Source organism: Tetrao urogallus, assembly GCF_951394365.1.
Source record: "Tetrao urogallus genome assembly, chromosome: 2".
Taxonomy (NCBI): domain Eukaryota; kingdom Metazoa; phylum Chordata; class Aves; order Galliformes; family Phasianidae; genus Tetrao; species Tetrao urogallus.
Window position 1 is genome coordinate 36652946 of NC_136814.1, and position 12896 is coordinate 36665841.

A 12896-nucleotide genomic window follows, 5' to 3' on the forward strand; every position below is an offset into this window, starting at 1 on the left:
AGCTACAGCAGAAGATTAATAGCTCTATTTAATTAATCATAGTAGAAATAAATAACACATGTGCAATTCAAACTGCTGAGCAAATAAATCAAGTGACTGAATACTTCTACCTAAATAGAAAACTGATTAAGGCACTAACTAGCATTTACAGAATATGCTGTGAGATACAGCAACTGCAAGTCGACAAGATCTTCATGTTATACTGCATCTAACAGCTAATAATCTTTCCACGACATCCTGTATCCTAGTAAAATGTTGGAGTCAATAGTTCTAAGTTACCAATAAGTAATGCCTTAGTTATGTAAACTTCTGATTCAGTTTGCAGTTCTACAGCCATACACATGAAAAATCAGAGATTTTAAAAAACTGACCACAATGTTATGGCTCTTTAACACAAGAATGATAAATCCGTATACCATTGGTTTATACATTTTTGGACAGCATACAAGACACATCAGCAACATAATGACATGAAAAAAAAATATCATTTATTCATTTAGGTATTTTTTTTAAAGCAGAAAAAACAGATGTTACGTTTTCAGTGTACTTTCCTCCTATCCACATGCAAGGATCTGAAAAATGCAAAAATCAATGGGTTTTGTAATGTATCGGCTTATCCCATACTAAAACAGATACATATTTCTTCTCAATTTTTACCTAAAAGAATCTTTTAAAAAGATTCTTTTAAATCTTTAAAAAAAGGAAAGCAACCTAAAGAATGTCTTACCTAGTAATTCATACAAGGAATTCAGAATTGATTTCCATGCTTCTCCAGCTTCCTTCCCAGCTACATCTGCAAAATGAGCTGCACTGCTGTATACATTCAAGCGATCAATACATTCAAGAACGAGGTTGATCATGCCCTAAAAATTGAAAGGCTTAGATTACGAGAAGGAGAAAATCAAAACAACAACTACAAGGCCTTGTCTAGGCACAAACATGTAAGATTTTCAGGTATCTAAGAAAATATAGAAACAACCATGAAAGGAGACAGGTGGAGTCAAAGAATAAATATATATGGAAAAGGTAATGTAAAAAACAAACAAACAAAAAAACCAACAACACAGCACTGATGCATTTTTTCAACTGCTGTGAAAATAAACATTTATCAATTAGATGATCAAAATAAAAAAATACACAGTATTCCAGGCACCCTATTCTAGAAGACATTTAAGCATCTGACAAATCACAGGCAACCATCCCTACCAGAGAAATAATAGATAATATTAAGCACAATAGTTGAAGCATACCTATTAAACTATAACATTCTGTATCAAGAGAAGAAGCTACAAGAGAAGAAACTAATTCACCACTAAAGGAGTAAATTATAGTCAGAGCCCAGGGTTTTGCCTGTACTAATATCTAACTGTTTTTTTAAAGGCATTAAATGTATTTTTTTGAATACTCAGGAAAATCAACAGATCTTAAAACATTATAAATGTAGCAAATAGTCTGAGTTATATAGGACAAACTCTGCAAGTTTACTCCAGATTAGACATCAACACCACAGACACCATAAAAGAATACTTGCAGACAAAACGGGGAAAAAAAAAAAGTAAAACAGTGCTACCTCTTCCTGGAAGAGATTCTGGCGATTCTTCAGTGCACGGAGCCTGTTTTGCTTGTCTTCATGCTCTAAATGTTCATCAGGAGGGTGAAAGTAGCCAATCAAGTCTTGAAGGCTCAGACTGACAGACTCAATAGGTAAATCTACTGCGGAAGACTTCATTTTTTTGCTGAGAGCATCAAGGCCCCTAAAATAAGATGCAAAATCTCCTGAGTATTGGGAAAGCATTTATTTTACTTTATCAACTCTTTATTAGTTTAAAACTAATCTTTATTTAGATTCCATAGCTCAATTTGTTTTCTGACAACTTCTTAACAGTGACTTGTCTTCCCCATTTGCCACTTATTGATCCACATTTCCCTTCTCAAACAACCCTAGCATCATTATCAGTCATTCCCATGACTAGAAGCATAAAAAATGTTTCCAGAAAACAAATTTTTCCTCTACTTGTGTGTTTAGCATTTTCAGAGGCAGACCAAAGGATAAAGGGAAGATATGGAGAAGATACTGTAAATATTACAATCGCATCTCTAGTATGTTTTTCAGGGACTATGTTTCCCCAAGCACTGGGAGATCCAGCTCTCCCACAGTCTGTCCCAGCACTTCATTAGCCTTTTACTAACTCTGATACAAAATTCAAGCTTGGTCTTGCTCACTGCCTCCCAGAAATAGAGAGCAGACCAGACTATTCTCTTCCATGTTTAACTTGACCCTTGCTTAGCTGAATCCCAGACAAACCCTGTAATCCAATTTCTCTTTGATGTTGGGCTCTCCAGATCCCCACTCCAAAAAAGAAAATAATAACAAATAAAATAATTTTCTCCTCCATTTAAAACTTATCTTTTTTGAAACACAGCCATCTGCCATACAGACCTTGGAGAAGGCAGTTGTGGGCAGCAGGCAAGGCAGACTACTGCCTCAGGTCAAGGCAACAGTAGATTCACCAGAACTTTCTGGAATGAGCAGAAGGGTTTGCACATAACACCAAAAAAACAAAAAAACAAAAAACAAAACAAAAAAAAAAAGGATAATTGTGTTCTGCAGATCCACCAGCCACCCTCAAAAAGGAAAAAGAAAATATACTTTTGAGGATGCCTATTAAACACTGCAGGGCTTATGAGATGACCTGGCTCTCAAGCGCTGAGTGGGAAGAAGAGAAAGGCCCACCTGATGGCACGCAGTGGGGAGAGAGGGAGGGGGTAGCTTACTTGACAGTCCTGATCTCAGTTTGGACTCATTCTCATTGCTGCCACTGTAAAAGGTTTACCTTGCTAGCTTTTGATCGTGAATAATCTAGCTACATAGCAAAAAGATCCTTTTCTCACACAGCACACAACTTTTATTACAGTTGTTTTTCTCTGTTGTTATTTAAGTATTCAGGTAAGCATTTTTCAATAAACTGACACATCTGTATCTTCAACTGTGCACCCATGTTAAGACATGGTTGCTTTGGGTCATCATCTCCCATATTGCAGTCTCTGAAAAATGAGTTCCTAAGACATTTTTTTCATTAAGTATAGTTTTATCTATCATTGACGTCCTACTGCAACCACATTCACAAGTGTGACATTTTTTCAACTACTGAAGTTATAAAACATTTGAAAAGTAATATCCATCAGTATTGTTGGAGATTTGGAGTAGGAAAATAAATGCAAATACCATATACTCTTAGAGGGCAAAATTAAACATTCCATGAAAGAAAAAGGGAATAAAGTGAGGAAATGTGTAGGAGGAGGGTAGAAACAAGGTATAAATTCACACACTTAAGAGAACTTTTGGCGAGACTTTCAATACACCTATGTCACGGTGAAAGTAATGCCTACTACTTATTTCTAAAGAAAATACAACAAATGTAAAGAGAACAATAACATTATTTGATAAAGCAAATTCTCAGCTACAAAGCACTATTTTTCAACAGCCGCCACCAGTAGCTATGCATTTTTGCCAGCCATGAACAAGAGCCTACATGCTGCACTCAAAAATCTGCGCCTGTAGAGATGACCCACTGTCACCATCACAACTGGTGATATTTTTTTTATCTTACATTATACTTACAAAAGAAAGAGCTAAAAAATCTAGATGTTGCACTTTGTGGCCTACACCAAATGTTGTGGTTTCTTTCCATTGTCAGTACTTACATATGTTGAAATCAAGACAGAGAAAAGAAATTGGCCACTACAGTACTTTGATGGTAAAGAACTATCATAAAGTTATATACATATACCTTATAAACCTGTTGAAAAGGAAGACTGTACTACGGATGACACGTGCTGTACGGGATTCTTCGTGCTGAGATCTGGACAATGTTAAACCATCATCCATGTGACCTTCATGGTGCATTATTGCCTGTAATACAAAAATAAGAAGCTAACACTGCAAAATTTAACTTGTATCATAAATAAGAGGTACGAAAATTCACACAGTAAGGCAGAGAAGTGAATGATATATTATTTACAATATATTATTTTGATATATTTGATGTATATATATATATGTTTATTCATGTGTATATAGACGCACACACAAATAAACACATGTATGTATATTAAAAAGGCTAAGGGGTTTGGAGTAATTTTTGTTCAACCAAAGAGATGTTCACTTACTCAGAAGCAGGTCCCTCAAGTTCAGATAAGGTTAAAAAAAAAAAAAAAACAAACAAAAAAAAAAAAAAAAAACGATTCTTCTATTGATCTTGTTTCCCGACTACGCCTTGAATCAATACTGATAACTTACTGTTATCTATAATTAGCTACCATGGCTTTAAGAGTATTCAATCTAATCTATGTAGTAACATTTTTTAGATAACTTTTTTTTCCATACACAAATTTTTGTTACTTAAATTACAGAATTACTCAATAATATATCTTATTTTAAATGTTTTAGAATTAAGATTATAATTATATGCATTAATAATACATGCATAAAAACATTAAAAACATAAATTTGGAAGAAATTGATACTACTTTTGTAGAAGATACTTACAGAATACAGAAAAAAAAAAAAAAAAAAAAAAACACACCCACAACAAAACCTTTACACTGAAAGAAACAAATGGTTAAACCTGGAAATTAGCGCTCTCCTAGTGTAGTTTTGTTTACTTTCCCCTGCTGCCCTATCAGACCAATTGAATGAAGTGCTTTCCTATTTACAGTCATACCTTGCGTTGCACAGAACCCATTCTTACAGACTTTGCATCTGCAGACTGGTATGACAGCCACAAGCCTGTGTCTACATGTTGTATGAAGCATATTGAATCTCCATATTTTATTTCAGGTGCTCCCATTCCATCTACCTCTTTTCTCACACCAACATCCAGCTTTTCCTGAAGAAAAAAAAAAAATGTACCTGAAAACAATAACTGACGTGTTTATATTTGCATCAAATATTGAATATTATGCAAGGTTTTTTTCTACAGAAATAAAGATCAAAAATCTTCATCTGGTGCTATGGAACATAAAAGGAAGCAATTGTTTTTTGCAACAGTCTGCAAACTGCCTTAGTGATGCAAAGCAATGAGAATGTACTGGATATGAACAGACTTTATTGATTAATGCGACATTTTCTCCAGATGGACATGCTTGTTATAAACCTAGTTTTTATTGCATGCATACAAGAATACGGGCCAATCTTCACATATTTTTGTGGGCTAAATGGACAAAATTATTTCCTGTTATTTTATCTTAATATTGAACAAAAATAATCTGTTAAGTGTTGCTTTACATGTGTTACTTCACTCTAATGTTTCTCTGTCACTCCTTACTATGTTCAGAAAAAGTTTCGCATGATTGAGGCTTGCCATTTCAATTTCTTATATTTTCATTTGACCCAATATTTACCTTCTGGGTACAAAGTCGCAACTGAAATTCTAGCAGATCTCACTGACGGGAGACAGCTAAATTGTAACTGCTTTTTAAGCTGACAACAGTGTATTTTCTGTGAAATTTTACAAAAGAACAGGTGACAGCACAAAAATACAGATGAACTCCAAGTAGGAACACTGTAATAAAGTAAAGGTACTCCTCTTCCACTTAACTTTTTGCCTGTTTAGAGCTAATATTCTGCATCACAACAAGCAAGACCTTCATGTACTTTTCAGATAGTGAATTATGAACATGTCATTGGCAGAAATTGCCATAAATTCAGGAAAAATGTATTAATGTTCTATATTCCATAGAGATTAGGGACTTCCTCTTACCCAGGAATTTGAGTTTAATCACATGCAAAAATACAAGTGAGAAGTTGTATGGTTTGTCCATATATGCTTGGGGGAAAAGAAAACATAGAAAGACTGTAGAGGATGACGCCTATGTTTTTGCATCTTTCATTTTAAACCTTTTATTATTATTATTATTATTATTATTACAAAGAGGAAAGACATTTTTCTAATGTCAGTATCCCAATGAAATAAAACATGGCATTCCTTCAACAATATACAAACTGTATTCATCCTCAGCAAAAAAGAGACTACCATATTCTCCACTGAGGCTTCTCCATCGTTCCTTCTAAGTAAATCTTAATTTAAAACAAATGTCAGTATCTACTAAGTCAATATATGTATATGCTGATTAAAAAATACAGACTACTCATCTTTCCACATCAACAAAAGAATACTGATATTCTCTGTGTTGCTAGAAATGCAATCATTTATCTTATATCAAGTAAAACTATCTAACAATAGAGTGCAGTACATTGTTCCATTCTCCATGGTGCAACCCCAACTAAAAACTCCATCTTAAGCAGCAGTAAATGAGTTCTTTCATTCTTTTGGCTTCAAAGAAGAATAACTGTTGTCATATATAAAAAAATAAAAAAAAACAACAGGAACTCCCCAATACAACTGTACTACCTTGTCCTGAAATGTTTGTGGATTAACTATGAAGATAATTAAAAAAAAAAAAAATACAACTGCTACTGTCAAAATTTCAGCATCAGTAAGATAAATCAAACGATACTAAAGACTTCATCATAGTATTATTTTAAACTGTTTACCCCCAGTAAGTACTAGCCTGTACTTATAATGATTATTGAAGGTGTCAAATGAAAATTTAAACTATGGCAATTGGAAACTGGATAGCAACATCATATCTAGTGAAAGAAATAACAATTTCCTAATTAAATTGTAAAAAAAAAAAAAAAAAAAAAAAAAAACAACAACAACAAAAAAAACAATGCCATAAATGCTTCCTACATCAGTCCACAGACATAAGAAGTGAAGCATCAGGAAAGTTCATAAGAAGAAATAAATGAAAATTAAATAAACTGCTCAAAAATAGACAAGCAGAGAAAAAAAAAAAAAAAAAAAAAAAAAAAAAAGTAGACTTGCCCAATGAAATATGACAGAAGTTTACTAGATATTAATTACACTCAGTAATTATTCGTTTTTATTATTCGTTGAAAAGATAGTGCAATTACTATAAGTTATAATAATGCTGCACTGATTCCATACCTTGGAAGACCGAAAACAGAATGCTGTAGATTTTACATCTGCTTTCTCTTTGTCAGTAAGGAGAAGACTCTTGTCATCCAGTAGACTTAAATATTTTCCTGTTGTTATATGTCTTAGTCTGAATGGCTGTCCCCATCTTATGTGGCTGCCACTCCACCTAAGAAAGTTCAAGGAAAGTTTTTTGGGTTTTTTGGGGGTTTTTTTGTTTTTTTTTTTTTGTTTTGTTTTTTTGTTTTGTTTTTTTTTTTAAACAAGACACAGAGTTTAGCTTCTGGGGAAATTGTTTTAAAGCACATTACATTGCTTACTAGTCAATAAAAGTGCAAAATGGTAAAAACGTAAAATTCTACATGTCAGACTATAAGCAAGAGAATTACTACTTTGTAGCTACAAGGGGTTTTTACCTCTACATTATTTCATTGCTGCCACTTAAGAACTTCCAAGACCAACTTTAGTTCAAAGCAAAAATTTCACTGCTGTACCACTGATGTTTACCATCATCCCATAAAATTAAATGCTCAGAGAAAAGCACCATTAGAGTATAATATTGCCTTAAGTGGCCCTGATTTAGTCTCTAAAAATAGTTGTTTTTCAGTCACCACAAATTTAATTGCAAATACATATAATAGAATTTTACAGTGCATACCTAATTACCATTTTCTTTTAAAGGCACAACTCCTTACTATCATTCAAATACTCTTACAAGTAGTCTTCTTTCTGTAATTTATTTACATGTCTTGAAATGTAAAGTCTTAAGAGTGACGCATGAATTATAATCAGAACTGGTTTTCTGTTCAGTATCACATATTTGTATAAAAACAGAAAATTGTGAGTTTATTGATAGCTATAGCAACTGAAAAGAAAAAAAACACAGCAAATGTATTAACAAAACCAGCAAGATTAATGTACACTTTCTACCAGATCATTTTTCATTAAAGCAATGTATCGTTTTTTTAGGAAGATTTTTTATTATCAATCTGGTTTTATAGTTTGTAATCTGATGTAATAGGATCACTCTCACTGTACTAAAAATACCCAGCTAAAAGGAGTATTCTTCTGTGATAGCTTTTACTTACGCAACTCTCAGAGTTTCTAATCGCCAAAGGGAACGAGCGTGAATTGACACTGCACCACCTTCATAATGGACAGTTCTGAAAAACAAGCAAAAGCATGCACTAAATGTTCAGCTCTGTGGTAAAAATCCACCACATTTTCTTGTCTATCTAACTGTACCTCTCATGCTAAGATAGCACAGATGACTACTGCAACTTCCAAAGATTATCATATTCAAAATCAGCTCTTACCAAGCAAGTCTTGAGATCTAATTATTCAAGCAATTTTTGTCTAGTTGCCCTTAGCATCCATCCATTACTGTGAATATTTATATATAATATAATATATATTATATATATATATTTTATATATATATATTTACATTATATATATATATATATATATATATATATATATATATATATATATATATATATATATATATATATATGTATGTATATAATAGGAGCTTACTTAGACTTTACCTTACAGTTTTTACGGAGGACAAAGATTCCACTGGGGGGGGGGTAAACGTTGCTTTTTGCAACATTTCACTGTAATTGTAATAACAATCACTGTAATTGTAAATACCTAAAAAACCTCCTCTTGCGAACATAAATTTATCCTTTAATCATTCTCTATTATTTCCAAGCGAACTTACAAGTATTGCAATCGTAATGTAAGACAAAAAAAAAAAAGGGGGGGGGGGGGGAGGGTGAAGAAGGGAAGGGAAATATGACAGAAGGAAAAAAAAAAGAAAACAAGCAGGCCATTTGCTTATCAATGGAGAAAGAAAAAAAATTTAAAAAAAGGATCCTTAAATATCTCTTACATTCATGTGAATAAAGGGGTATAGAAGTATAAAGACAGTCGCTCTTCAGAAAAAAATCAGTTATTCCAATCACAGCATGGACTGAGAAAGCTGGGATTAAGGACACCTATCGGGAAGCAAAAGCAAAAGCCCAGACACTGGTCAAGAATGGAGCACCAAGACTTTCTATAAGCAAGATTGATGGTATAAAAAGCACTAGAATATAGTCTCCAGCTAGATACTGCTTTCTCTACAGTAAACTGTAGAGGTTAGGTCTGTGTTAAAGATCTCAATTTTTTATCACACTGCCTTTACCAAAACAATATTCATACTAGCTCTTACCCCACAGCAGTTGAATAAATTCATAATTGAGACATTCTCATACCTTTTTTTTTTTTTTTTTTTGGAAATCTAAAATTCAATTTCCACTCCTTCCACGAAAATGAATGTATAAAACTACTCTGAGATTGTTCGAACCAACTTCCTTAATACTTGCTCTGAATAAGAATTGTAATTGATAGGATACACCACACTTCTTTTTATATAATCTTGAGAAAAAAATGTGTTCTGAAAAGGAAGAATGACTCATAACACATTTACCCTTTTTGAAACTGACACTAGTAAAACCATATCAGATAACATTACCAGGACAAATGCAATATTGCTATTAACCACATGTGAATAATCAACAAAAAATAGCATTTGCAATCAGAGTTAGCACAGATTCACATTGATAGGCTGGAGAAAATATCTAGGTTACAAAGTGCACAGAAGATGCTCATGAGTGGGTAAAAGTAGAAAAAGTCTTTGAACTACAAAACCTTACTATGAACTTATAAAGAAGAAAGAGCCACCGCAGAGGACAGGCCAGACTGTGTATGTAAGAAACAAAAAAAAAAAAAGCAGCTATCTGGATCTCAAATCTCTGAGGAAAAGAACAAACTCTACACCAGCACACAGCCTGAGAAACAAGAGAAGCCAGAAGGTACCATGCTACTTGAAAACCATGATGCATTGTCCTCACTGAAACCTGGTGGGGTGATTCACATGACCGGACTGGCTATTGATGGCTAACAAGATATTTAGAAGGGAAAGGCGAGGAAGGAAGGGAGGAGGCATTGTCCTCCTTCAAGAAAGGAATAGAATGTGAAGAGACGTCCCTGAAGAATGGCCATGAGGAAATTGAAAGCTTTCAAGTAAGAATTAGAGACCGAAGCAACAGCTTGTGGTTGGTGTCTATTGCAGGCCATCTGACCAGGCAGCGACTATTGGTAAAGCCACCTTCTTCGAGCTAAAAGAGGTGTTGTGGTCGCAGGCTCTCGTCCTGCTGGGGGACACCAAACATCCAGACGCCTTCTGGAAAAGCAGCACAGTAAGCCGAAGGCAATCCAGGAAGCTCTTGGAATCCACAAAGAATAACTTTTTGAGCCAAGTAATAGCCCCTCCAGGAGTGATGCAATACTGGACCTGTTACTCACAAACGCAAGCAAGCTGATTGGTGATATGAGGAGACTGCCTGAGCTGTAGTGACCATGCAATGGTGGAGTTCACAGTCCTGGGAGATATGGGACAGACGAAGAGTAAAATCAAGATGCCAAACTTTAGAAAAGCCAAATTCCACCTCTTCAGGAAGTTAGTCAACAAAATCCTCTGGTAAAACGTCCTCAAGGACAAGTGAGCAAAGCAGAGCTGGCAGATCTTCAAGGAAGCCCTTTCTGAGGGCACAAATCTTCTAATCTCCAGCTCAGTAACTAAATGATGAAAGAAAGTATATATTCAGAACAAATTGTGAGACAAGATAATTTTATAAGCTGTTTATAGGATTACTTCTCCCACTCTTCCTGTGCAGATTTTGATGACCTTGCCTTGAAGAGAGCTTTGGTAGATCTTGTAATTAAAAATACATTTTGCATTGTCATTGTATTGTAGGTCCCTGCTGTGCTAGATGTTGTTCCATCAAAGTATAAATAGCATGAGAATGTGTTGTATTTTTTTGTATTATTTTGGGTTTCTGGTAGTCTCTGGAACACTTTTCTATTTAAATTTATTTATCTGTACCAATGTGCTAAGAATAGCTAAAAACAGTTAATTTTAGAAACTGCCTACAAGGATCCTTCAAACCAAAACAATTTATCCATCCCTAGGTCTAGATAATAGGCGACATAACAGAATAAAACCATTATTCTAGGGCTGTTCGATCTCTTATTTGTAAAGGCATGAGAGAAGACCTTTGCAGAAAAATAGAAATGAAATAAGATGAATTAGCAAGTAATGTCAGATGTGAAACTTCTCAGTGCTCCTTCACACTGGCATTTCTCAGAGCCGAGCTGCTTTTCAGGTATTTGCTGTAAGAAAACAAATGAAGAATTGCCACAGAATCCTTTCACAAGGTAGTTTTCAAAGGCAATGAAAGGAAAACACAGAGTTACTGCACTTCAAAACTATCATACTTCAAAATGTGTTTTGTGAAAATATTGTAGATCTTAAAGAAAAAGACAAAGTAATTTATTCTACAATTTCCTACCTGTCAAAATTAGCCATATTACTAACATATTTCTACCAGAAGCTTGAATACCATCCATCAACATACATCCAACTTGAAAACTGAAAAACACAGTCCACCACAAAATATACTCTTAAACATTAGATTAGAGTCCTATTTAATAGAGATAAAAAGGGAATTTTTGAGCCCTAATGCAGGGATCAGAAAATGTGGGGTACAGAGTACTTTGTAAAATTAAAAGTTGTCATAGATTATATTTAACATTTATAAGTAAAAATAATTTATATTTATCAAAAAAGAACTTCAGAAAAGGAGAGAATTCAAAAAAAAAAAAAAAAAAGAAAGAAACTAAGCTTTATTTTTAGTCTATCAAATAAAGCTCCTGAACAACAAGAGAATATGAAAGCTAGCATATATGATGCAATAGGAAATGATGTTTCTTGGTACTACTATCAATAAAATTAAGGACATGACATAGATGTGTTTTGAATACTTCAGGGCACTGTCAGCCACAAGAATAGGGAGACAGTGCAGAGAGAACAATCATCTTCTTCTAGGCACTGACCCGCAGTCTACAAACTGAGACAAAAAGATCCAACATACTGCACAAGCAAATTGAATGGTCTATTTCTTGCCTAGCAATTCAGCAATCTTTTACTGCAGTTTTTGCAAGTTAGTCTTGTTGCAAATAATTCTTCATGTGTTCTTAAAAGTCAAAGTTCATTTCTGAAGTGTGCTTAATCATCTCGCAGATGTGCAATTACACTACAATTACAAATTAATAATGTGATTTTTGCTGGATTTGAATTTAAATATGAGCAAACACTGTAGGATCCTATTTATCTTACATTTTATGTTACATTCCTGGGGATGTAGTAAAAGCAAAAATAAATTCTATGCAGTAATGATTCTACTACATTATAAATAACATTAAACAAGAGCTGATCATATTTTAAGCTTTCAAAGTTTTGAAATGGCTTCTATGTTTAAACTCTATTCCTGTCTAAAAATGAGAAATGAGAGCAGCTGTCCTTAAATAAGCAAATAAATAAACCCACAAAAATCACCAACTCGTCAACTGAAACTGGGAACAACCAAAGATTTCTCATTCATATTTACAACTTTAAGTCTTACTATTCCTAATGTCACTGTTCAATCATTCTTTCTCATCTTTACAAGATATAGAACAAAACAAACTTATTTGAAAAAGAATGAAGAGTACTTTATCATAGAAATGCAGTCACCTAGCTGATGGTATGATAGATTAAATGAGCAGTATTACAGACTCCTAGAATGGTTTTAATTGGAAAGGACCTTAAAATCATCTAGTTCCAGATTTCAGCCAAATAAACAATGCTAATTAGCAATTTTCAAGAGGAAGGCGTGAATAAAACTACTGAAGTTTATGATATATTTTATTCAAGCAAATGAAGAGATTTTAGTTCTACTTTACATTTTAACTCACTTACACAATCACAGTACTCAGACACCTGCAGTCTGAGTGCCAACCTTCGCA

At 33.8% G+C, this 12896-nt stretch overlaps 1 protein-coding gene across 1 annotated transcript in view; it reads right to left on the reverse strand.

The window, feature by feature from the left end:
- The window catches only part of RYR2 (ryanodine receptor 2), a gene marked incomplete at both ends in the record, with an annotated part of 341640 nt that overhangs the window by 175624 nt on the left and 153120 nt on the right, over positions 1-12896 (reverse strand). The window contains 6 exons of the mRNA XM_079550429.1: positions 728-863; positions 1571-1754; positions 3792-3913; positions 4725-4889; positions 7014-7170; positions 8090-8164. Of these exons, the coding sequence (XP_079406555.1) occupies positions 728-863; positions 1571-1754; positions 3792-3913; positions 4725-4889; positions 7014-7170; positions 8090-8164 (839 nt within the window). The remainder of the gene's footprint in view (positions 1-727; positions 864-1570; positions 1755-3791; positions 3914-4724; positions 4890-7013; positions 7171-8089; positions 8165-12896) is intronic.